General features: G+C 36.8%; 1 protein-coding gene across 1 annotated transcript in view; it reads right to left on the reverse strand.

Annotated features, from left to right (window-relative positions):
- Positions 1-24019, reverse strand: part of ADAMTS19 (ADAM metallopeptidase with thrombospondin type 1 motif 19) — a 149923-nt gene that overhangs the window by 27007 nt on the left and 98897 nt on the right. Inside the window, exons 13-21 of the mRNA XM_057404374.1 lie at positions 23621-23790; positions 20398-20525; positions 18044-18164; positions 14615-14695; positions 9607-9764; positions 8661-8814; positions 5614-5749; positions 3270-3474; positions 1227-1379 (exon numbers count right to left, since the gene is read on the reverse strand). Coding sequence (XP_057260357.1) covers positions 1227-1379; positions 3270-3474; positions 5614-5749; positions 8661-8814; positions 9607-9764; positions 14615-14695; positions 18044-18164; positions 20398-20525; positions 23621-23790 — 1306 coding nt within the window. The remainder of the gene's footprint in view (positions 1-1226; positions 1380-3269; positions 3475-5613; positions 5750-8660; positions 8815-9606; positions 9765-14614; positions 14696-18043; positions 18165-20397; positions 20526-23620; positions 23791-24019) is intronic.

Consider the following 24019-nt stretch of genomic DNA (forward strand, 5'->3'; position numbering starts at 1 on the left):
ACCCTGTTACTGAAGGTTAGTTGCTTCTTTTGCTTTAAAAAATAACAATTATACTATTTTGTGCTTTTGAAGTAACTAAGGTATGGGGATTATCTTCTAGTTTTTGTGAAGCTGTTTCAAAATATTTTCAAATATTTTAAACTATCACCATTAGAAGAAAAAAATCCAAATCATGCTACATTATCCTTTATCCTTTAAAATTGAAAAAAGGAATGGAATAAATAGTAATGTGATAGTGACAATTTGTACCCTATCATCATAAAATGGGAGCTCCCAAGCAGAATTCTATGAACCACTACTTGCCCACAAAGTACTTGCAGCTAGTTCTTGGAAGGCTGGCTAGCCATACACTGCTGGCTTTAGTCCTTGTTTCCAGCTGTTACCTCACATGAAAGACAACTAAAAATACATTAAATACTTCTCCATACAAGCAAGTTAAAAACTGCTGCAATGATGTTATGCCCTGAAAGTAGTTGCGTGCAAAGTCATGAAGAGAAGCAAGGAAAGAAAAAAGAAGATTACAGTCTCTCTGCTAAAGTGTGGTCTGTGATATGGCAAGAGAAAACCTTGACAAGGTTCAATTTCAGTATTACAGCATGTTTTGGATATTCAAAACTGCACCAGATCTTCAACCTACAACACGCTCAATTACAGATCTAACCACCGTTTTCTGTTACAGTTTGGCCTGTGCTTATATACTTCACTGAAATGAAAATCCGTATTCCAAAGAAATAACGTACTGACAGCTACATCAAGTTCTCAGAACAGACAGTAACAGATGCTTCCTAGATATTAAATGGTCTGTGTGGAAATTTAATAGGCTAAAGGCGCTTCTTTATAAGGCCGGAGTGTGTAACTTATTGGAAAGAGAAATAAACTTTGCAAACACAAATTAATGAAATGTACAAACTGTGATGTTGAAGTGAGCTACAGTTTCTGAAGCTGCTTACCTGCCTACTGACAACAGTTAATTTTTACCAGACTTTTGTGATACTGAAGATTCATCTCATGCTTTCTTCCTATTTCTGGTTTTGATTTATACTATGGTCTTGGTGTGACCACCTGTTTTAGGTAGTTTGGGTTATTCTTTGGTGTTTGTTTTTTTTTTTAGCCTTACTGTTCTCTCAGCTGGAGACTCCTACACATCTGATAAAAGCAATTATTACACAGAATTTGGCTTGAAAAGCATATTATGCCTTGGGGCACTACTATCAAGAATGCCTCACCTTAGACCAGTCTCCCATTCTCCAGATAAAGCATTTGGAATAGTCTTCACAGTCCTCTGCTTCTTTAGGTCTTGTGGACAAAACACATTTCTTGCGGGGATTGGTGCACCTCACAGTCCGATGTCGTACTCCCTTACCACACTTTACAGAGCACTGTGGGAAAAAGATGGTTTTCAGATTTCCACAAAAGTCATAGTTACCACATTTTATTCCCTTCTAGTGACCTCTGCCAGGCTAACATAAATATTTCAAGACTTCAGTGATTTCCTGCCTTCCAATATTCAATTGCATAGACACTGGATTTATTAGAAATTAACAAATGAACAAAAATTCATTATGGGTCAGAAAGATAATAGTTGCATTTTCAGCTAAAACTACATAATTAGATCAAAAATTATTTGCCTGAGGAAAACGTAGGCTTTTGGATAAGAAAACATCTGAAAAGTTATGATGAAGTGAATGCAAACTATTATACTGAAAACATTAGGCGATCTTTGTTCTAGAAATGAAAGGAAGTGTAAGGAAAAAATCTACATAATATTCACATGAATAAGATACGAAGCAACTTCAGAAAAATTCTGGTAGGGTCTAAGAGACCTTTTTGGGGAGGGAAAAACATTAAACCAGAAAAGTAAATATTCTAAAACTATGCAAGAATCCAGACTGAATTTGAAAATTCAAAGCTGCTTATGCAGCATGTGAAAACTCTTTGAGTTGCAGAGATCATAATCTATGTTTTTTCCACCATTCCCATTTACTCTGCCAAAAATTATGCCATTTCCTTCTCAAAACATTATCACTGCTTTTGATCATACCACTGCATGCAGATTAAAACTCTCCTTTGCCAAGCTGATTATAACTGCAGGAAGCAGTAATGGCCAGCTTCCAATATAACAGTGATACTAGGAATGGCCATGGGAAACACCTCACTCTTCAAAATATATTTATTGCTTCCAACGGAAACATGCTCACTTATTTCTCATCTCTTAAGTAAAACAAACCAACTAAACAATCTGGGTTTCTTTCTCACACCTCTGAAAGTGAATACCATTCTTCTCACAAACAGTCCTTGCATTACAGTCATCTGCATACCAAACCAGGAACTGTTGCTATATACTTCTCTTATCTCTAATTTAGCATCTGCTTTTTGTCTTTGGAAACACTCCTGTGTCTTTGTTCTTTCTTGTTTGAGGATTAAGGGATGCTGGTGAGTAGGGGACCTCAAAGAAGGGCCTGCATCCACATTCAGAAGCTGCTGTTTGTATTTTCAACCTGAAGGGATCCATAGCTCAGCTTCTGGTATGGGAGGCATTCAGAATTGCCTTTGCTCTTCAAATGGAGAGAGAAGCTTCAAATAACCCATTCAGCTTGCCCAGATGGAAGTGATAACAACACCTTTCTTTCTCCACAGTCAATTACTTTTAGAAGTAGTATAGCTTTTAAGAAGAGGAAGAAAGCCAAATGAAGATGCACATTAAAAAATCTTAAATAAATGAAGCCTTTTGAATAGCAATTACATTCTAAAGCAGGGCTTCAGGATGCAATGTATGCAAAATTGTGTCATTTGCAAGCCCTTTTGCCCACTGTTTGTGGTGTTCTCGGAAAAAGAGGTGAGAAGAGAGAGGAAGGCTCCCCTCATAGCCTCTCTGAAGCAGAATGGCAGCAACCATCTGCTGATCAACATCCCTTGGCACAAAAGTATGTCAAGTGATGTTTCTACTCTGAACCCAGGGTCTGGTAGCTGTATGTGATGGCGTTAATTCCATTTACCCTTAGCTACCCACTAATACAATCAGGAGATACATGATGATATGTGCTTGAAAACTGGCCAAAAGAAACCCTTCCAGGACATTAACTAGGTAAAATGTAGTAGTTCCACATGGCTGGCTTTCCTAGTCCCTAATCCCTTTGCCACATCACTGCATGTGGACCATGAAAATCATCAGGCTGACCTGTGCCACTTGTCACTGAAAAAATCATTTTCCCAAAAACCAGTAAGGCATAAATAATCATTATGGACTATTTGTAAAATAAATGCAGCACCTCAGACCACACTCCTGCCTCCCACACAGTCATACAGTCCTGGCCTTCACAGCGCTGTGCAGAAGCGGGCTTTGGTCCAAGGCAATCCCTCTCCCTAGCTCTGATCAGGGTCCCATTTCTGAGTTGCTGTGTGCAGGCTACTTGTCTGTTCTGGGTCCCTTTTCCACAGGTCCTTGAACATGGAGTCCATTCTGTCATCATCCATCTGCAAAGAAATACAGACAATGCAGTAACAAGAAATCAGAGAAGTACCACAACGTACATTTTAAAGATGACAGATCACTTATCGGCCTGACTGTTACATGCTATCCATGTAAAGTCCAACATTCTTTGAAGATACTCAGTTGCAAGACAGAATCAATCCTGTGTGAAAGGCTCATTGCTCATTTTATACTTCTGGAGGAAGTATAAAAGCTCAGATTTCTTTATGTTCTTCAGGGTCAGGCCTAACTCAGATTCTGTGGTTTAAATCACAGCAGCAAAGAAGGCTGATGCCACTTGGCAGAGCCTACGTACCTGGAGAGCAGTCGTGCCAGAATATAATTTTCCCCAAATGTTCTGAATCTCCAGACTATGTCCACGTGCCCTTAAAAATCAAACAGCTCTGCCACTGATGCAGTACACAAGTGTATCCCAGGAGACATTGATTGCAAGGAAAAGTTTCTTAGGAAACTGAGATTTCACTAACCTGATCCAACCTTCTGTCACACATTTGTTGTAAGAAAATAAAACATGTAACTAAGATTATTTTTATTATTAATCCAGAGACATAATTTACAAATCATAGCCTGTCAAGATAATTCAACAGAGTTTAAGATACTTCTTGAAGTGCAAATAACAAACAACTAGTTATGCAAGCATATGCTTTAGTTAATTTCTACTGAAAGCTAATAATATTTTGTTTTGTATTAATCATTAACACTGTATTAACACTGGACATATTTTAAGGATTATGATACCTTTTTACATTTCTTAGCAAAGCAATTAGCAACATTTAAATGTTTCATTTAATAAGATGGAAAGAGTCCAGAACACTGAAAATTTATAGTTGACAATGCCTCAGAAAAATATCTAGACTATTCCATTTCTATCCATTAAGTACACAGTGATGTTAAATAAATAAAATAAAAAGAAAATAAAATGAAATAAGAGAAAATAAGATAAATAAAATAAAATAAAATAAAATAAAATAAAGATCTCCTTAAGTATGTATATAATGAAATACAAATAATCCCTCCAAAGTGTAGTGCCCAAGTCTGAGGAAGTCCAAACCTCAGTGGTTTGGTCTTACTTAAAATGTATCATACCTTGCATTTTAGTAATTTCAGTATTTTTCCTTTTCCAAGAAAGCTGTCTTCTGGTTCATTTTCCATAACTTCTTCAACAATATTTGCATTTTATTTAGTTTGCATTGTTTTCTTTAAAAATTCCATGTACAACTCCTTCAGATGACTGCAGTAGACCTATCCCAGTGCTTATTCCTGGGGATGCTAGCCATCTACTGCTTGGTGACCCCCCCCACCCTGAAAGGTGGTAGATACTTTAACAAAGACCACAAAATTCTTGGGGACTTCCTTAGCCATAATTGTTAGCTGCCATATGGAAACAGGACGGCAAACTCTGAAATGGGTCACTGTTTTAGCCTGGCCACCCAGTGCATGGAGCAGGCTGCTAGCTTTGCTGCAGGGAGACCAAATGAGGTGGGCTTTGCAGGGCAAAGGCTACATGTTGGAGTTGCCTCCTGGAGATAAATTCAGAGAAAGCAAGCTCCTTCTGCTTCTTCCACTAATCCACCATCAGAGTCTAGTTCTACCTATTGATTCATATACAGAAGGGTGCAGGGGGAAGGAGGCGAAAACTGAGCGGAAGTTGCTCTAGACTTCAAGTCGCATCAGTGCAGAATAGCTGATTAACAGGTATTTATTTATTTATTTACTACTTGGTGCACCAAAAGCTGACTGAGACCATTTAAAGGACAGAAGCCTTGACTGAAAAAACCCCTAAAATATATCATTAATTAAAAGCAAGGGATTAAATCCACCTTTATATAAACAGCATTTAAATTTCAATTTCATAGTACACATCTGTGTGTGAGAACATTTCCTCAAGAAAGTAATGAGTTGCTTTATTGAATCAGAATTTATGTAAGCATGGTACTTAAGGGATCTCTTCCATTAAAACTCAGGGCAAACAGTAGCCAATGTTTCTCTTTTCCCTACAGTTTGCATTATAACCTTTTAGATGCATGTATATACATATTAATTGCCAGAGTCAGTCATGTCTCTTAGCTCCTAAGATTTTTACATCTAGATATTACCGTTTAATTTAACCAAAACAGTATTACCTGGTCTGGCATGGCTGCTCATTGCACCTGCGGATCTGCGGTTCAGGCTTTGTTAAATATTTGCACTTCTTATTGTCCACAAGGCTGATATTCTTGTTCATAATCTTCGTGCAAGAGACTGTTGTCTTTCTTTCACCTAGTTTAAAATGAAGCACATATGTGGGGAAACCAGGAACATGCAACTTCATTAAAAAAGGACAAAGGTATCTTTATCAGTTAAAGCTATTTTATGTACAGTTTGGCTGAAAGAATTGTAAAACCTGTACAAGAAAAGGAAAGCTAGTAGGGAGCCTAAGAGACATATTAAAGTTTGTAGTGAACGAGGTGATTCTCTAATCCAGTCTTTGCACACTACAGTCAACAGTTTTCCTACTTTATTCATGTAACTAGTCATAGGCCGAACCTTCAGTCTTAATTGGAATAATTGTTTCTTTCTTAATCACTGAGACCCCAGCACTGAGAAAAGCTTGCAGAAAAATTACATAGAAAAGTATGGTGCTTAATTAATATATAAAATGAGGAAAGGAATGGCAGGTCCTGATGCTCCTTCTTGCTGAGCTTAGTAGTACTGCCTGGTTTAGCAGCACACTGGCAGGCTGGCTGGTACTCAGCTGAAGGAATTCAGCACATGCAGCCTTCAGTAAGGAGTCTGCACTATTCCCCACGAACCAAAGAGGCCACACAACTGACCTGACCTGTAGGGTAATCATTTAGGAAGTTAGGTGCTGCCTGCAGAGACCTAGAGCATGTTCTGTACAGAAACCTTGCCCTGATGCATGGGTTGGAGCCCAGTGTCTCCTGAGTGTCATAAAGCCGAGTTTAATGTAAGCAGTACTACTACCTCAAGCAATAACTTGCAATCAGACTGCAGCATAATTTTTAGAAAACTAGCAATCTTTGTATTAAAGACTTCAATTAGTCGTTCCTTCAGTTACGTTTTGACACTCTGTTTCTATCTGGAAGTTTACCAACAGAGTGGGTGCGTGCAGGAGCAGGGCAGACTCCAGCACGCAGTGTTCACCAGCGGTCAGAAATGTGCCTGTGGATGGAACGGTTAAGTTACAAATGTGCATTATGTGCGTGACCAGAGCTGACATTTTACGCAGCGCTTGTGTATTTGACAGCACATGCAACTAATCTATCATATGCAGCATTTGAAATGTTCGACAATTCTTTCTGCATTTACATAATACAGCTATGTATTCCTATTCTCTCCCCCACAAAAACCTTTTCTGCAACACAGGAGGTTGCAGGCTATTTACATCCATAAACATGCATGAAACCACATGCATGGTTTCATCATGGTTTCATGGTTTCATCAGTAGTTTCATCCTGACATACACTTTAAGCATTTAAGCAGAACTAATATTAGTAATATTATTTAATTAGATTCATCAAAATATCGATGTTAAAAATTGAATCGCAAATATTTGCACAGGGTACAAGCTGAAGTATTTAAATTTTATTATTGCTTCATATTTAAGCTAAGAGCTAAAAGAACAGTTAAAATGCTTTTGTTTAAAGTAAGAAAAAATTTTCGTGTCTATTTCACAATATTTGCAGTAAAAATTCCTTTTATGGAACATTGTATTAACGCAGCTATTTTAGACATTAACATAAAATGGCCAGTTACAACAGAAAAATATAATAAACATTACAGTAAAACACTTAGATATTTATTTAAGCATTAATGTAGAATAAATTACCAACAGGCTGAATTTTAAGACTTCTCCAGATGATAGGTAACTTCAGAAATATTTAGGGCAATAATGAGAGACTGTGGTAGCATTAAAATTACTCTAAAAATACTTCAGGAAACTGTAAAAAGCATGAATATTCCAAGTGAATAGGAATGCACTATTAAGAAACAGAGGATGCTACTAGCACCACGTACAAAATACCTTCAGGGAAGAAGCTTTCTTACCAAACCACAAAAAGCATGTTTATGGAAACTACAGTAATCTGTCATGACACTAGGATTGTTCACAGAGTCAAAGAAGCTAGAACACTGTGTTCTTTAAGCTGCTGTTATGAGAAAGTAAAGCGTTTCCAGGCCCTCTTATTCAATCACAAGGCGCACAGCAATGTTCAGAATGTCTGGTCAGAGCAACCATGACTGTCAAGGTCATAAGCAGGAATGACAGGTATCAAAAGTCAATACCGTATTCACAGTGTGTGACTGATTGCACAAGATATGAAGAGATCTCTATAGGATGCATTAATTTAAAAAAATCTGAAGTGTTTTTTTCAGTGCAATTATCTATCTGAATAACCATTTTATAAACAGCACTTTTAAAGAATTTTGTTACAGCAGTACTGTTCATGTTCCAATATTTGTTTTTATAACCATATTCTGTTCTTCCAAATTCACATTTTTTATGGTTATAAACATAAACATAGGAAAAATATCACATCAGCATACTAATATCTGCTGTTGTAATACTTGTTCCATATGTTTCTGGATCATCTTCAACTCATGTTACTAACTGTACATATTTGATCTGAGACTGGGTTGAGCTTTTCTGTAGTTTGAAATGTCTTTTACAGATCATTTATCTTCAGAAGTTCCAAATACAGAGTGGAATACATATGAACTTTCTATTCTTGTTATAGCTCTTGCACTTGTATTTTTGGAAACTGTGTCCTGAATTTGCTTTGCTGATCTAGATTTTGCTCCTTCAGTAGCATCTCTTTCTACTTACTTTATTTAGTTTGACTCTTTACCTAAGGTTATCATTATTATTTAAATATAATCCTGAAGCATGAGACTGAAGTATGTCCATCACTGTATGGAATCATGCAAGCCACAATAAAGATATTACTATGAAATATACAGCACTGACCATCAGAGCTGTAAGTGTTAATATGCCATGTGTTTGAGAGACACATGAATACACACAGAGTACACATATATTTACATATGCATATTGTATACACACATATATATGTATTCTGTATATACATGCACATTGTTTATATATATATATATATTTATTTATTTTTTATACATATGTGTGCACGTTTGCACATCTTTTCTTTTATTTTACCTCCTCCACATACAGCATCACAGTCCTCCCAGCCAGAATGAGTCCACATGAAAAGAGGCTCCGGTACTTTAGAGCTCTGATTCTCAGGAAGAGGATCCAGTGGAATTGTGTACTCATAGTGTAGACCATAGCTCTGGTCATGGAAGAGCAGCACCTGCAAGATACAGAGAAGGAAAACCTACCTATGTACACAGACACTGTGGAAGACAAACTCTGAGGAGATAATCCTGAAAAATGTGATATAATGATATACTGACTTAATGCCTTTCAATCTCCTAATGGATTTCATAGAAGAAATTAAAGAGAGTATCCAAAGCAAGACAATGGGAAAAATTATTTAACTTAACATAAAGGTCAAAAAATAAACAAGCAAACAAAATTCACCAGATATCTGGAGGACAGTTATGTCCTGTGAATTCAGTGCTCTTAAATGGAGGAGACCTTTCTTAGACGCATCAGAGATTTAAAACTCTTTCGGATATACCAGTCAATTTACTCCATTTGATGGATTTTGAATTGTGAAATACTTCCTCATCATGTCTCCCTCTTTCTTTCCCTCTTCATCCTCTACACTGAAACACATCAAACCCCTACTTTTTCATGGAGAACTTGGTGATTGCAATAGAGAAATGGCAATGCTGTGCAATAATGAGCCAGAATGAAAACCATTTGATATTAATTTGAATCTCTCTCCTTAAGCACATCAGCTTTTTATGACATTTGTAGGAACGGTGAGACCTTCCATCCTGCCTCAACAATGCAAGGATTATTCTTTTAGGAAGTAGGTTAACAGATCTATATATATATATATATATAAGCAGGTGTATATACGTATATAAACATACACAGATGTCACTATCCACTATCTTCAGGAGACTGGAAAAAAAATTAGTTATCATGCTATATAATAGGAATTGGGTAAAAACCCGAATCCATATTGTCATACCAGTAAATGTAAAGGTGACGTTGTGGGACCTTTGGCTGATATTTTCTCCCAGAGACCTCTCCGAACATAATGGACAGTGGTCCCAGCAATATTGAATGTTCCCGAATGCTCTATCTTCCAGTCGCTGTTGATTGACTGCTTTCCAGCGTCTCGAAGAGCTGCAAAGTATATGAAAAAAAACCAATATAAAATGTGTCTCTTCTGTAGTGATTCGGACCTCCTTTCACTTCCTGTTTGGATAATTTGAAAAGTAGATGAAATCACCTAACTGTTAGCAAAGATATTTATGGATCCTGCTATACATGAACTTCAACTGGAATATGCTTTAGAAACACTTTCTGGAAGGAATGCTTGGCAAAACTATGTGTGTTTAACATTACTTGAAGTTAACATCAGTGCTTTAATGCCTGAAGAGACTGACAGGCTCCAGCATATTTCATAATTTGATCACAGAATTTATTTAAGGCAAAGGTAACAATTACCCATTCCCAAGGTGGTAATTTCTATAATCATAAAGTCATGGGAAACAAAATTTTCACGACAACATTCAAAATCTGTGGAATTAGGCTAAATCTTAAAAAAAAACTCCTTGAGAATTCTTTCCCCTCTAATAATTACATTAGTTATTTTACATTATTTACATTACATTAGTGCCTATTTCTCCACCTTCAAATGTGACAATACTGCTGTCATCTACACTTATTTAAACACTTTCACCATATAATTTGATGCTTCTAACAAACAGAAAAAGCTTGTTCATTTTGGCTGATCATTCCTTCTGTTGGCCAAATTTATACTCAAAAGCGTCAAGTCAGGTAAAATCTAATTCACACATTGAGAACATAGGCTTTTACATTAGTTTTCTATAGTAAATGAAATAGATTCTTCTGTAAAGGACTTGTAATCATATTTAATTTATTTTAATTTTTTATGTTCAGATCAGGTCTGAATAGTTACATGAAGTAGAACATACTTGAAGTCACCCTCTGGACAAGATATTTCATACATTCCTCTTCACTGAAATTGCATGTTTGGCATCAGACCTTTGTAAGAGAACCTTGACGGTTTAAGGCTTGCCCAAAATGTCTTTTTCAAAGTTCTAAGTTAATGTGAGTCACTCCTATAATCATCTTCTCTCCTATTCGTATTTATACTGTTATGTTTTGTTTCTATGGCAAACAATGGCAACAGGTCTATGGACTGGCAGAAATCCAATTGCATAAGACACCACTTCTGTGTACCACTGCAGCACTGTGTTAGAAATATTAAGACTATAAAATCCATTAATGCTGTAGAACAGCTCTGTACTAAAAACAACTAGTGATTTTACAAGATTTTAAAATTGGTATTTTAGATTTAGTCATTCTGCTATTAATGGTAATTAAGTTCTATTTAGTGTTTAAACTGTAGGGCCAAACCTCTTCCCAAAACAAACGTACTTGAAAGCACCAAGGTCCAGTTGGGTCATGCTGCTCAGATGGAGCAGCATTCTCTCTCTAGCGAGCAGCTGACTTTGCATCATTTTCTCTTGTCTTTAAGAAGAACATGCGTGCCACAGCACAGTAACTTGGGCAGGGCAGTGGAATTCAAGGAGTATGTCAGATCTTGCATTTTCTGCTTTCAAATTCCTCACTTGAGGCACTGGAGTTAAACAAAGTAAGAAAGGGTATCCTCAAGCCTAAAATTTAGGATTTAATTCAGGCAATCCAACTTCGCTCTTGACTCTGTCACACCCCATATTGTAAGCAAGTTCATTGAGCTTTACTCCAAATAACACACATATTCCCAATCTACTTAGCTTTTGATAGAGGAGGATTTTCTGTACAAAGTAATGACGTACAGGAAGAAAATTCATTGCACAAATGTATCCTCTCTCAGGTTATAAAACAAATCCAGCAATACATCTACAACTAAAAAAGACAAAAAAACTTCAGCCTGTGAAAACTTAATTCATCTGTAACCAAGACCAAAATTTCAGTGCTAGAATAAGGCTGCTAATTACAAGTCTGTCTCTGCAGAGCATAAAACAGCCATCATCACAGTCACAGTTAAGTGGTGGTGGTGAGTGCAACATATTTTTAATTACTGCACAAGGGATATACACTTCTATTTTCATGAGGTGCAATATGCTATGCAGCCATAGAGATGCAACATTTCACAGTTCAGCTATTGCATCTCCCAGTGCTCAGTGAGGAGCAACAGTGCCCTGGTCCTGGTGATCCACTTGCTAAATCTGTTTCTGTTGATCCTTTATTTTTTTTCTATGGGAAAATGTGAAATACTACACCACTGTACTAACTTAGAAATTTTTGCTTAAGTTGAAATTTCCACACTTTACAGGGAGGTTAAGAAAAAAGGTAATTGTTCCAAATTAAGAGGAAAGTTGACATCTTTCTGATTGTGAATTTTACTTTTTGTTCTGTGTAAAATTTAGTTATGCTTTCCATCTTTGATGAAAGAACAATCCGAGTTTCTCATGCATTTTCTCATATAACTTCAGTAGAGAACAAATACCCAATGTTTGGCTGTATCACTGCTCATTCCTCCCCACAGGGGAGAACATATGGGACAGACTACAACAGATCAATCAATTCAGAAAAAGCAGCTGCATCCTACACCTTATCTTTTCTCCTAGGATGCCACAGATCCTGCTACTGTGGTATATGCTGATATACCTCAGATAAAGAAGATATTTGAGGTGGTCAGGTACAACTCCTCTGAAGATTTGCTTTTCAACAGCACAATCACACAATGATGCTACTGATGTGCGCTGCAGGTTTAGTTATCACTTTAGCAACATCATTGTAGCTTTCAGATCATAGTGACTCTGGTTCCTGACCACCAGCTAAATACAGAGAAGGGTATTTCATTTTGACTCCCTCTGTATTTGACTTGTGCTATACAACAGAGGTCAAATATTCCCTCAGTTTAAATGAGCTACTACTTTGTAAACCACAGCTCTCAGCGTATACTGGATTAAACTGTGTTTACAGCTGTATCTCTAATTATACAATTACTGATTGTATAATGAGCTATATTATTTGAAAAACCATAATGCTAAAATGTGTTCAGAGAAATGGGGTATAGAGAAATGTACAGAGAAAGAGGTACAGAAATGTAAAGTACTATGCAACACAAAGTTAGCATAGAGAACTGTAAGAGAAAACAAATCAGAATCACGAAGTTAATCTGTATTACATTTCACATTTTTCATCACAGTATTTTGAAGAATATTGTTTCTAATAGGAAATATATATGCTTTCTCCCCAAAACTTTCATCTTATCAAAAAATATACCCATTTAAAATGTTACTCCTTTTCAGTTCAGACTGTTACACTTTCAGAATACATCTCCTGTAAATGAAGAAGTTTAAATACCTTCTGCTAGTAAAGAAACCAAAAAAATGCAACAACACAGGTTTTAATTTGAAATACTGTAACAGACCTGTTCCTGGTTCTCCAGAAAGGCTTAACAAAAAAATGTTTCAGAGAAATACTGGCTGATCTTCATTCAGATTGACAGTGAAATTAAGAAAAGTAAAATTGAAGTAACAAGCAATTAAAAGCTAATTAGCAGCTTTCAAAAATAAGCAGGAGGACTGACATTATTTCATGAGTGCAAAAAGCATTACATAATTTTTCCCTTTTTTAAGGTAAGGGATGAATCAGTTTCCTACTCATAATTTCCCTAAATACAATTCCAACAGTTATTGATTTTTGCATTATTAAAAAAAAACACAACAAAACAACTAAAACCAATAGTACAATAGTATTTCTGTTGTCCACGTATGTTAACATGGTAGACATAGAGGAGAAACAAACAAACAAACAAACAAAAAAACAACAAAAAAACCCCAACTTGATTGGACATTCATATATCCACATCTGTGGTCCACTGGTGAACACTGAAATAACTGAGATCTCTAAATCTCCGCTTATATCTTAACACAACAGATGCAGACCCCATGATAAACCAAGAGTCACCCACTGATAACTTAGCCTATCATAATTAAGATTGAACATCTTCTGAATTCTCTCCATTGAATGTTCTCAATTGAGAACACTCAGAGAAAAAGTTTCTTTAAATGTAGATCTTACTTTTGAGCAGAACTAAGAACAGTGATTAAACTAGAGAATTCTTCACTTCATTATTCTATTTCTCATACTAAGTCTCTCCCAATTTAAACTTAAGGAGGGCATGGGACAGCACCAGTTATGGTACTTCAGATACTCACACACTGTTAATAATAATACTAAGAAAGTATAGTTTCCTACACAACAGCTTCAGAACTCATTAAAGGAGAGAAAAAAAAGTTTTGATTAAAAAGAATTTCATATAAGTATATAACTAAAAAAACCCATGCAAAACCACAAACCCAAAAAACAAACCAAAAAAATCAAACCCAAAACAACTACAACAAAAAAACCCCAAATGACCCCTCCTCCAAAAATAAAAATTCATTGTGATTAAATTTGTTCATTAAAACAGTCAGACAATTCAAAATAATGCAAAGGAATACTTTTCTGCTTTTTCAATCTGATTTTACAAATTTTGTTTAACTTTGTTGGTGGTTTGCTATATGTTGGACAATGGGGTTTTTTTTTCGTTGTCTGAGCACAAATCATTACATGTTTCAGCATAAAACTCCTTTCGCTATTTTTAATGTGAAATATTTTCTTTAGTGCTTTCAATACAGAAAATTGAAATGTTGATGTATGCAGAATTTTTCTTAAATCATCTGATACATTCTTTGAAATGTTTCTCTAAACAAAATGATGAGACGAAAGCTCAATGAAGAATGGTGCTATAACGATTACAAATTTTTTACTTTGTTATTTCTACAAAATTTCTTTAGGCATATATTTCACAGATTTTTTTTTCCACTCCTTTTTTTTTTGTTTTTTGTTTTTTTCTTTTTAAATCATATAAGCATCTTTAGCTAACACTCTTCAGTGTTGTCCAAAACAGGACATGAATACCTGAAATACATGATATAGATGACATTTACCTAAATAGCTGCGAGCTGGTTTTTCTTCCACAACTTTGATTCTCCTTGCTCCTGCAGGTATCACCAAAGCTTCCACATAACCTAAACATGAGACCACATGTCCCAAGTTAAATAAAGAGGTGTAGAAAAATTAATATTGTATATTTTTTCATTTCTTCTCCCCTAATTATTTTTTTAAGTGTAACAAGTTACTATATATATATTGTAATGGTTTGAGGGTTCTCCTAAAATACTGAAGCAAGCTATGAAACTGTGCACTATGTGTAGTATATACACCATAATATAAAATTAAAAGAGTAGACGAAAGTAAAATGTAACAAGAATTAGTGAGGCTGGGCAGGCTGGGGCTGGAGCTAAGTTGTCTCTGGACATTCAGTTCAGTGTCACCATCACCTCTGGATGACCATAAAGGGATTCCAACTTCACCGAGTGTGGAGGGAAATGATACGGCACTAAAACCCAAGCACCCTTCCACTGTTGTGTGGGTTTGTTTTTTTTATTTTTTTTGGGGGGTTTTTTTGTTTGTTTTTTTTTGTTTTGCTTTGGTTTAGTTTGTTTTATATTTTCTCTCTTGTGTTTTCTACACATTCAAATCCTGATACGAATGGTTTAATGTTTAAGTCTCCTTATTAGTTATTTGCTTTACATTACAATGGCTTTCTGAAAGTGTTGGACTAAAATATGGTGTTGAGCAGTTTGCTTTAAGAAAAAGAGGTGAAAAAGCAATGCAGATGAAAAACACTGTGGAAGCAAGAATGTTATAAATAAAAATCTATTTTAGCTTGTCCCTTAAGAACTTAAGAAATTGTAAAGTAAACCAAATTGTTATTCTGTGAAGCTATGTAAGTTCTATATCAAAGTACTGAGCATTTACAACACCTATCTGAAACACGAAAATTAAGTTGCTGCAAAGACGCATTTTTAACTTCAGTTTCTTCAAGTACTAATAAAGCTTTCTAAGTATTGCTGACAGTCTAGCTTCCTAAGAAGGAAAATACACAAAACCCCGAATAAACTTGAAAGCGTGTGGATATTCACATCAGCTACAAAAGAAAGCTGACACATTTTAATTTCTATTAATAGTCACCCTCTTTATAGTTTTTGGTCTTGTCCTCCATGATTTCAGATCCCTGCTTCTGCATTACCTTCAGCTTAAGAGACGGGCAGAGATGAATGTCTGATGACTATGCCTAACTTTTATTTTTTAAAAAAGTACTACATTTCAGTCTATAATGCAGTGAAGTTCTTGATTTTTAAAGCTATACTGTCTGCTCTAATCTCAGTATTTTTTAATGTGATTTATTTAGTGTCTTGAAATTCTGCACATTTTCTACTCAAGAAACTGAAAGCGTAATGGCAAACAAATGCTAAAAAGAGTTGGGCAAATGCTGTTTCAAAGCAAAGACTTTTTTTGGAGAGAAGGTATACATGGTGCATGGCCCATATTATTAGGATTTTAATCCTCTACTCTGCCAATAGTAGTGTGCCAGTCAATTGTGCTCATTCCAAGAACAGGTCACAGCAGTATTTGAAAAACTCATGTTCATTGTGCATCAGAAAATCTATTTGATTTTTCTGATACGATATGATAAGTAAAAAACAATAAATAATGAAAATATGAAAGAATTCTTAACATATTGGGCTTTATCTTCTCCCATTGCCTAGCTTGCTTTAGTGGCTTTACTCGAGGTAACAGATCACAGTTCAGACATTTATTTTGTAGAAAACTAAATTATAGAATCATAGGATAGTTAGGGTTAGAAAGGACCTTAAGATCATCTAGTTCCAACCCCCCTGCCATGGGCAGGGACACCTCACACGAAACCATGCCACCCAAGGCTCTGTCCAACCTGGCCCTGAACACCACCAGGGATGGAGCATTCACAACTCTCCTGGGCAGCTGCCCATTCCAGTGCCTCACCACCCTCACAGTTAAGAACTTCCTCCTTATATCCAATCTAAACTTCCCCTGTTCAAGTTTGAACCCGTTACCCCTTGACTTTCACTACAGTCCCTAATGAAAAGTCCCTCCCCAGCATCCTTGTAGGCCCTCTTCAGATACTGGAAGGCTGCTATGAGGTCTCCACGCAGCTTTCTCTTCTCCAGGCTCAACAGCCCCAACTTTCTCAGCCTGTCTTCATACAGGAGGTGCTCCAGGCCCCTGATCATCCTCTTGGCCCTTCTCTGGACTTGTTCCAACAGTTCCATGTCATTTTTATGTCGAGGACACCAGAACTGCACACAATACTCCAAGTGAGGCCTCACGAGAGCAGAGTAGAGGGGCAGGATCACCTCCTTCGACCTGCTGGTCACGTTCCTTTTGATGCAGCCCAGGATATGGTGGACTTTTTGGGCTGCGAGCGCACACTGAAGCCAGCACATGTTCATTTTCTCATCAACCAACACCCCCCAGTCCTTCTCCGCAGGGCTGCTCTCAATCTCTTCTCTGCCCAACCTGTAGCTGTGTCTGGGATTGCTCTGACCCAGGTGTAGGACCTTGCACTTGGCATGGTTAAACTTCATGAGGTTGGCATCAGCCCACCTCACAAGCGTGTCAGGGTCCCTCTGGATGGCATTCCTTCCCTTCAGCGTATCAACCGAACCACACAGCTTGGTGTCATCGGCAAACTTGCTGAGGGCGCACTCAATCCCACTGTCCATGTCACTGACAAAGATGTTGAACAAGACCGGTCCCAACATTGATCCCTGAGAGACACCACCCGTTACTGGTTTCCAGCCGGACATTGAGCTATTGATCACAACTCTTTGTGTGCGGCCATCCAGACAGTTCTTCATCCACCGAGTGGTCCATCCATCAAATTGATGTCTCTCCAATTTAGAGACAAGGATGTGGTGTGGGACAGTGTCGAACGCTTTGCACAAGTCCAGGTAGATGACATCAACTGCTCTACCCCTGTCCATCAGTTCTGTAGCTCCATCATAGAAGGCCACCAAATTGGTCAGGAAGGATTTTCCCTTAGTGAAGCCATGCTGGCTGTCGCCAAGCACCTTGTTGATTTTCATGTGCCTTAGCATGCCTTCCAGGAGAATCTGCTCCAAGATTTTGCCAGGCACAGAGGTGAAATTGATGGGTCTGTAGTTCCCAATCTAAACTATAAGAATTTATGGTATATTTGTTTCACAGATTTTTTAAAAATCAGACTCTTCTATGAACTAATATGCTGTAAGAAGACAAATTAGATAATTCCTTATATTATAATCGAAACAATTTGCAATTAATTAAAAATACTCATGCATTCTTATCTTAAATGTCATGTTATCTTAATGAGAGTGGATCAGAAGTCCTTGTGAGGAATGACATAATCTAAAGTGCACCTTTAGGTTAATAAGTGCACCTTTTATAGTTCCCAATCCTCAAAGTAATCAAACAGCTACTGGTTCTCTGATTATTTGAGATAACAGACTTACCTGCTCCTCTGGTATGGTTAAAATCACCTTTAATAACTTTGCATGACTTTCCATTACCATTGCATACACCGCAATGATCTTCACGAGCCAAGGATCCTAATATACCATCACAGCCAAATTTCTGTGGGAGAAGAAAATAAAGCTATTGTGACAAAGGCCATGTTTTTCATAAAGCTGCCTTTAGTAGCAGGCATCTCACCCTTTTGCAAGACACCCTACCTAGTATGATCTAGCTATGAATGGAATGAGAGTTTCAGTAGTTCATGTAGAGACATCACTTCCATACTAATTTTTTCTGTGATTTTATGTAGATTGTTGCATTCAGTCTCCCTATATGGTTGCCTAACTCTATCAGCTGCTCTCCAAGAGGAAGACAACTGCGTTCCCACCTCACCCTGGGCAGCACACGCCTCACAGGCCCTCCTGCTCAGCACCTGCAACATGTGCAACTCTACTGCTTTCTACTCAAAATATGGGAGGTGCATAGAATAGTTCGGGTTGGAAGGGACCTTCACAGGCCATGTAGCCAATCCCCCTGCAATGAGCAGATCAGGTTGCTGAGATCACTAGTTCCAGTTGATCAAGTTGCCCACAACCACATCCAGCATGGCCGTGAATGTCTCCAGGGGTGGCACATCCCATATTTCACCACCCTTGTAAAAAATTTCTTCCTCAAATCCAGCCTGAATCTCCCCTCTTTTAGTTTAAAACCATTACTCCTTGTCCTATCACAACAGGCCCTGCTGAAAAGTCTCTCCTCATTTTTCTTAAAGGCCCCTTTTAAACATTCAAAAGCCACAATAAGGTCTCCCCAGAGTCTCCTCTTCTCCAAGCTGAACAACCCCAACTCTCTCAGCCTGACATGATAGCAGTGGCACTCCATGCTTCTGATCATTTTTGTGGCCCTTTTCTGGACCCTCTCCAGCAGGTCCATATATTTCCTATGCTGAGGATTCCAGAGCTGGATGCAGTACTCCAGGCGGGGTCTCACAAGAGCAGAGTAGAGGGGGGAATCACCTCTCTTGACTTTCTGGCCTCACTCCTTTGAATGCAAACCAAAATGTGACTGGCCTTCTAGGCTGCAAGTGCACATTGCTGGGTTACAGTGGTAACGTGTTGTCTAAGGTCAACCTAATGTTTTTGAACCTAAATTTTGAATAGAATGTAAACATGTCTGGAATATGTATTGTAAATTGTGCTCTGTTAAAAAGCATTCAGTTCAAAACAAATTGAGTTTGATCAAGAACCTCCACATCATTATATTAGACACATTTCTATCAATAAATGTGAATGGTAGGTTGACAGTAGGAATATAGTTAGGATATGCTGGCCTGATATGAAGTAAAAGCCTATCAAAGTCTGGAGAAGTCATCACAGAGCAATCTTGTGCACTGTATATATGCATCTGATGAAACCAATTAAACTTCAAGGATGTTTGATAACGAATCAATAAAAAGCAATAAAGATTTCAAAATACTGATCACAGTGTAAACGTTCAAAAAAACAATTTTTTTTTTTTTCCTCTGGTAAAAATGGCCTATATATCACCTTTTCAATTATACCTACAATTGTTACATGGTGAGCTTAAGCCCCCAGTCAACAAGTATTCAAAAGTATTCTTTTTGCACGCACTTAAGTCACTCAAGAAAGGATAACTATACCTACATGTATATATTTGTATGTGTTTATGCATGCATGCATCTATAAAGTGATTTGTTGAACTTATTACAGTATCTAGCAATGCTGTATCTGTGTTAGAAGTTTTTTTGACTGAATTTAATGCGTGCAGTGAGAAGCAGACAAAGAAAATAAAAGCCGTGTGGATTTTTATATAGAAGAGTTTCCATATGATACACTACAAAAGCAATAAAAGAACTGTGAACCAAATGAATTCTGAGTGTGAGAAACAGCATAAGTTCTCAGCTTTAATTATCTGCTACTCTGTTATTACCACTATCTGTTACTCTGCGTCTTTGGTCTTTTATTTAAATGTAAAATTTTGAACTCTTGAAAAGGGCAGAATTAGATATACATACCTAGACTCCATGGCAAAATTTCCAAACCTGTTGAAAGCTAAGGTTTACCTTAAAAGATTAAATCCGTTATACTTATTTTCCACTCTGGAGCAGTTTAAGTATCCTTATCATCACAGATACAAATTTCCCAAGCTAACCCATCAGCTGCTTCACATACTGCACTGCAGTGAGTGAAATTAGCTTAAAATATTTCAGTATGCCATAAAAAGAGACATTCAAATTTGGTCACACATAGTGAAACATGCTATCACACGTAACAAACTCATGTGCTAGCATACGTGAGACTGTGTACCTAGGTTTGAAACAAGTAATACGTACCTGGCATCTACCATCTGCACAGACATCTAACCCATGCTGGCCACAAGAAGTCCCATCCATTACTTTTTCTGTTAGAAGAACGGGTTGATCCTTTCCAGCTGGTGAACAGAGTAAGGCACACGGATTTTCTGTGGTAGCAATTAATAGAAAAAAACACCAAATTGGTAAAAGGTCACTTAAAAAAATACAGAATTACTCTTATCAACATTATTATCAACATTATTGTTAAAACTGGTATTTGCTTATCTGTGCGCCATAAATCTAGGTTAGTATAACAAGTTATCTTAGATACAGTGAAAACAAAAAGATTGTGATTCTTTTCTCAGCTGTTTGAAAAACCTTTTTTCCTTCTAGAGCTTACTGGCACTATAAACTTGCCTACACAGTACTCCTGTCATGTTCATTGTTGCAATTAAGAATATGCACATTACAGGTGTGGAATACTTTGGTTGTAATCTATACTTTAATTCTACTATATATTTGGAAGATCACGAATATTTGTTAACAAAGAAACTCAACACTTTCCAGATTTGCTAAATATGCAGGTCAAAGAGATAAAAAAATTAAGTAGCTGAGACACCATAGAAAGAAAAATACACTGATTTAAAAAGTCCTCAGATAGAAAAAGATAGAAAACTAAACTGCATTCTTTCTAACATCTTTACCAAGGTCAGGCAATTTTCTGCAACATTTCTAAAACATTCTGCTAATTTTTAATTTTGAAAGGGAATAAAAAAGTAACACTATCCTATGTATCCATGTATTCCTAACAGTCATCACTTATAAATAATGAAGTTTGCTTCAACACTGCCAAAGTAATACCAAATAAAATGAACTGTCTCCTTTCAGTGGTTAACTGAGTACAGAATGACATGATTTTTTCATATCTTTATTCACAAGTGTAAAACTCAGAAGTTATTCCTAAATCTCTTGCAGATTTCTGAAAGAATAGAGTCAATCCTGAACTTGAAACTGATTTCACTTGGACAAAATCTATGCCACTCTGACTTCATACTGACTTCTAGATTACTGGAGTACATTTTTATTAGTGAATTAAACAGTTCCAGGAAATATTCATGGGCACTGGAATTCTACTGTCTATACAGCTGAACTGTAAAACAGTCTATGCCACATTTTATTGCATGTGCTAACTAGCACTAGCTTGGTCTAGACTGGAAATTGCCATCTGCAAAGGACCATTTCCAAAAAGCAGTTTGGATGTCACCATCCTTTTTAGAGAAAAAAAAAAAAAAAGTTGAAATGTACAGACACTGGACTTGAGTGCCAGCTGACTTACACATCAGAGTGTTCTGGGCACATTTAATTTACTAAATTTGACACAGCTTCTGGTGCAAACAGACATGATTTCTTTTGCCAATATGTGAAGCCAGTCAGACACAAACCATCTCCAGCTGAGAGGCCTAAGTCTCTGCCTGATTTTGTGCCCTCTGCATTCCTGTTATACTCCTTAAATAGTAATCCCAAAGTTCCCTGGAACCTTTAAGGATGTTTCAGCATTTTTGGAAGTAATAAAAAATTAAAACTGTAAACATTATTTTAAGGACACTAAACCCCAAAAGACAGTAACTCAACAACACAGGACAACTTTAGACTACAGGAGACCTCATTCAAGTACAGCAACTATTCTGGACACGGTGCCCAAGTGGTGTCTGCTAAAGACTAAATGCAAATAATTAAGGATTTGGGAACAACGCATTTTTGTATTACGGGAACTTTAGCTGATGTCCACTTTTATGTCTCCTGAAGGACAAACTGAGGACAATAGTATCTCTCAGAGCAAAGTTAGATGAAAGCAACCATCCATAGTCCTTAACATGGGTCAGGAGAGTGTCAAGATTTTTCATCAGATAACTGAAGCTCTCAAAGTTGGGCTGAAAATTTTTGACACCTTAGGATATAAATCACGTGTTCCTGTGCTAACATAAAATTTAGTAAAAGGAACAAAAACTAATCCACTAGATAAGCACCTATAAAAAAATGGAGTTCTCCTTACTATGAAATGAGCTAATATAGAAGCCTGATGAAAACAGTCTCAAAAGTTTTCACTTGGCACCTTGAGAAAAGGCTTAAAATAAAATAATCAATCCTTGTTTAGCTAGACATATATTAAGTTCTTGATAAGAAATTCACATTTTTCAGGATTCTGAAAATAGTTCTCTTAAAAACTGTGCTTTCTAATGGTTTCTTATAGCTTGTTGTAAGAGTTAAATATAAATGGCAATAACGCGTAACAATACACACCTACAGTACTCCTGTGTCGTTCCAGGCTCTTCTTTAACACCACTTGCTGTGCTTTTGCTAATTTCTCAAATTAACCGTTTTTATAACTGAGGTTTTTCTGATGTTTTCTTGTTTGGTTGGGTTTTTTTTTTGTTTTCTTTTTTTGTTGTTGCTGCTATTCTTGGTTTTGGTTTTAGAGTAAGTAAATCACATAAAGATTTAGAGAAAATTTGGTGGAATGGCAGCTATTGTTCACATTCCTAGCAAGAATTTGGGTATAATGTTTTGCTTTGTAGTTGCTGATATTCTACACCAACATTATCTTTGCAGATACTGTGAGTTCAACATCACTGTACTTCTACTTGAGCACACTCCTAATGGTATGGTATCTAAGCAAGTTTGTTACACTGAAGCATGCATGCAGTATGCCTGGACTTTGCATGCAGCAGCTGTTAGGAATTATAGAAAACTTACCTAAGTATGCAGTATGCATAACATATGGACTTATGCCAAAATCGAACACCAGTATGTGAAATACTCAAGTGTTATGCTAAATGTAGTATCTCCTTCCTTAAAAATAGAAGCTTACAATATCCATATTGTCTTTTTAGCTCTGTAGGTAGAAGTATAACTGATTTATGCAAGCTTGATGATTTAGCATTCCTCTAGAAAGCTATATTTCCGAGTCACTTCATACTTCATTTCTGATTAAACAGGACCAAACTGATACTGAATTTCAGTTCAAAGGTAGTCATTACACATCAAGGGCAGATTCAACAGGAATATAAGACAAAATATTCAGGACATGTAAAAATTACACCAGATCTTGTCTATGAAATGAAAATTGCCAAAACCCTTTGGATTTGGGTTAATTTGTTTGCTTGCTTTAGTTTTTATTTTATCTGTCTTGATCAACAACAACAGCAACAATATATAAGCCTTATGAGCAGATGATAAGGATGTGGTGATGGTTTATACTTACCATCATCAATGACAGCATGCCACTGGTGCACGTGCTTCTGATAGGAAGATCTGGCACTGAAAGCCTGACACTGCCAGTCCCTGAAGGCAGGCACGCCAGCAGGACAAGAAGGATTTTCACATACTCTATACTGCATCATTGGACCATGACACTCTCCTTCAAGGCCTGAACTAGAAAAGATGGCATAAATATAATGCTTTATTGTTTGAAATGTTTTGTCAAACTTACAGCACAGTTTATGCTAGACACAAATTTAAATAACAAGGTTTTTTTTGGTGACAAACAACATTAAAAAATCACCCACAAAAAGTCAAAGTCACAGAACAAAGCATGTCTGCCTTCAGTTTGTACTGGTTTCATTACATACAAAGAGTCATGGGTGCTAAACCATAATGTACA

The sequence above is a fragment of the Pezoporus wallicus genome, unplaced genomic scaffold (genome assembly GCF_028554395.1).
Source record: "Pezoporus wallicus isolate ANWC-B61680 ecotype Strahan unplaced genomic scaffold, APGP_CSIRO_Pwel_v1 contig_7293, whole genome shotgun sequence".
NCBI lineage: Eukaryota > Metazoa > Chordata > Aves > Psittaciformes > Psittacidae > Pezoporus > Pezoporus wallicus.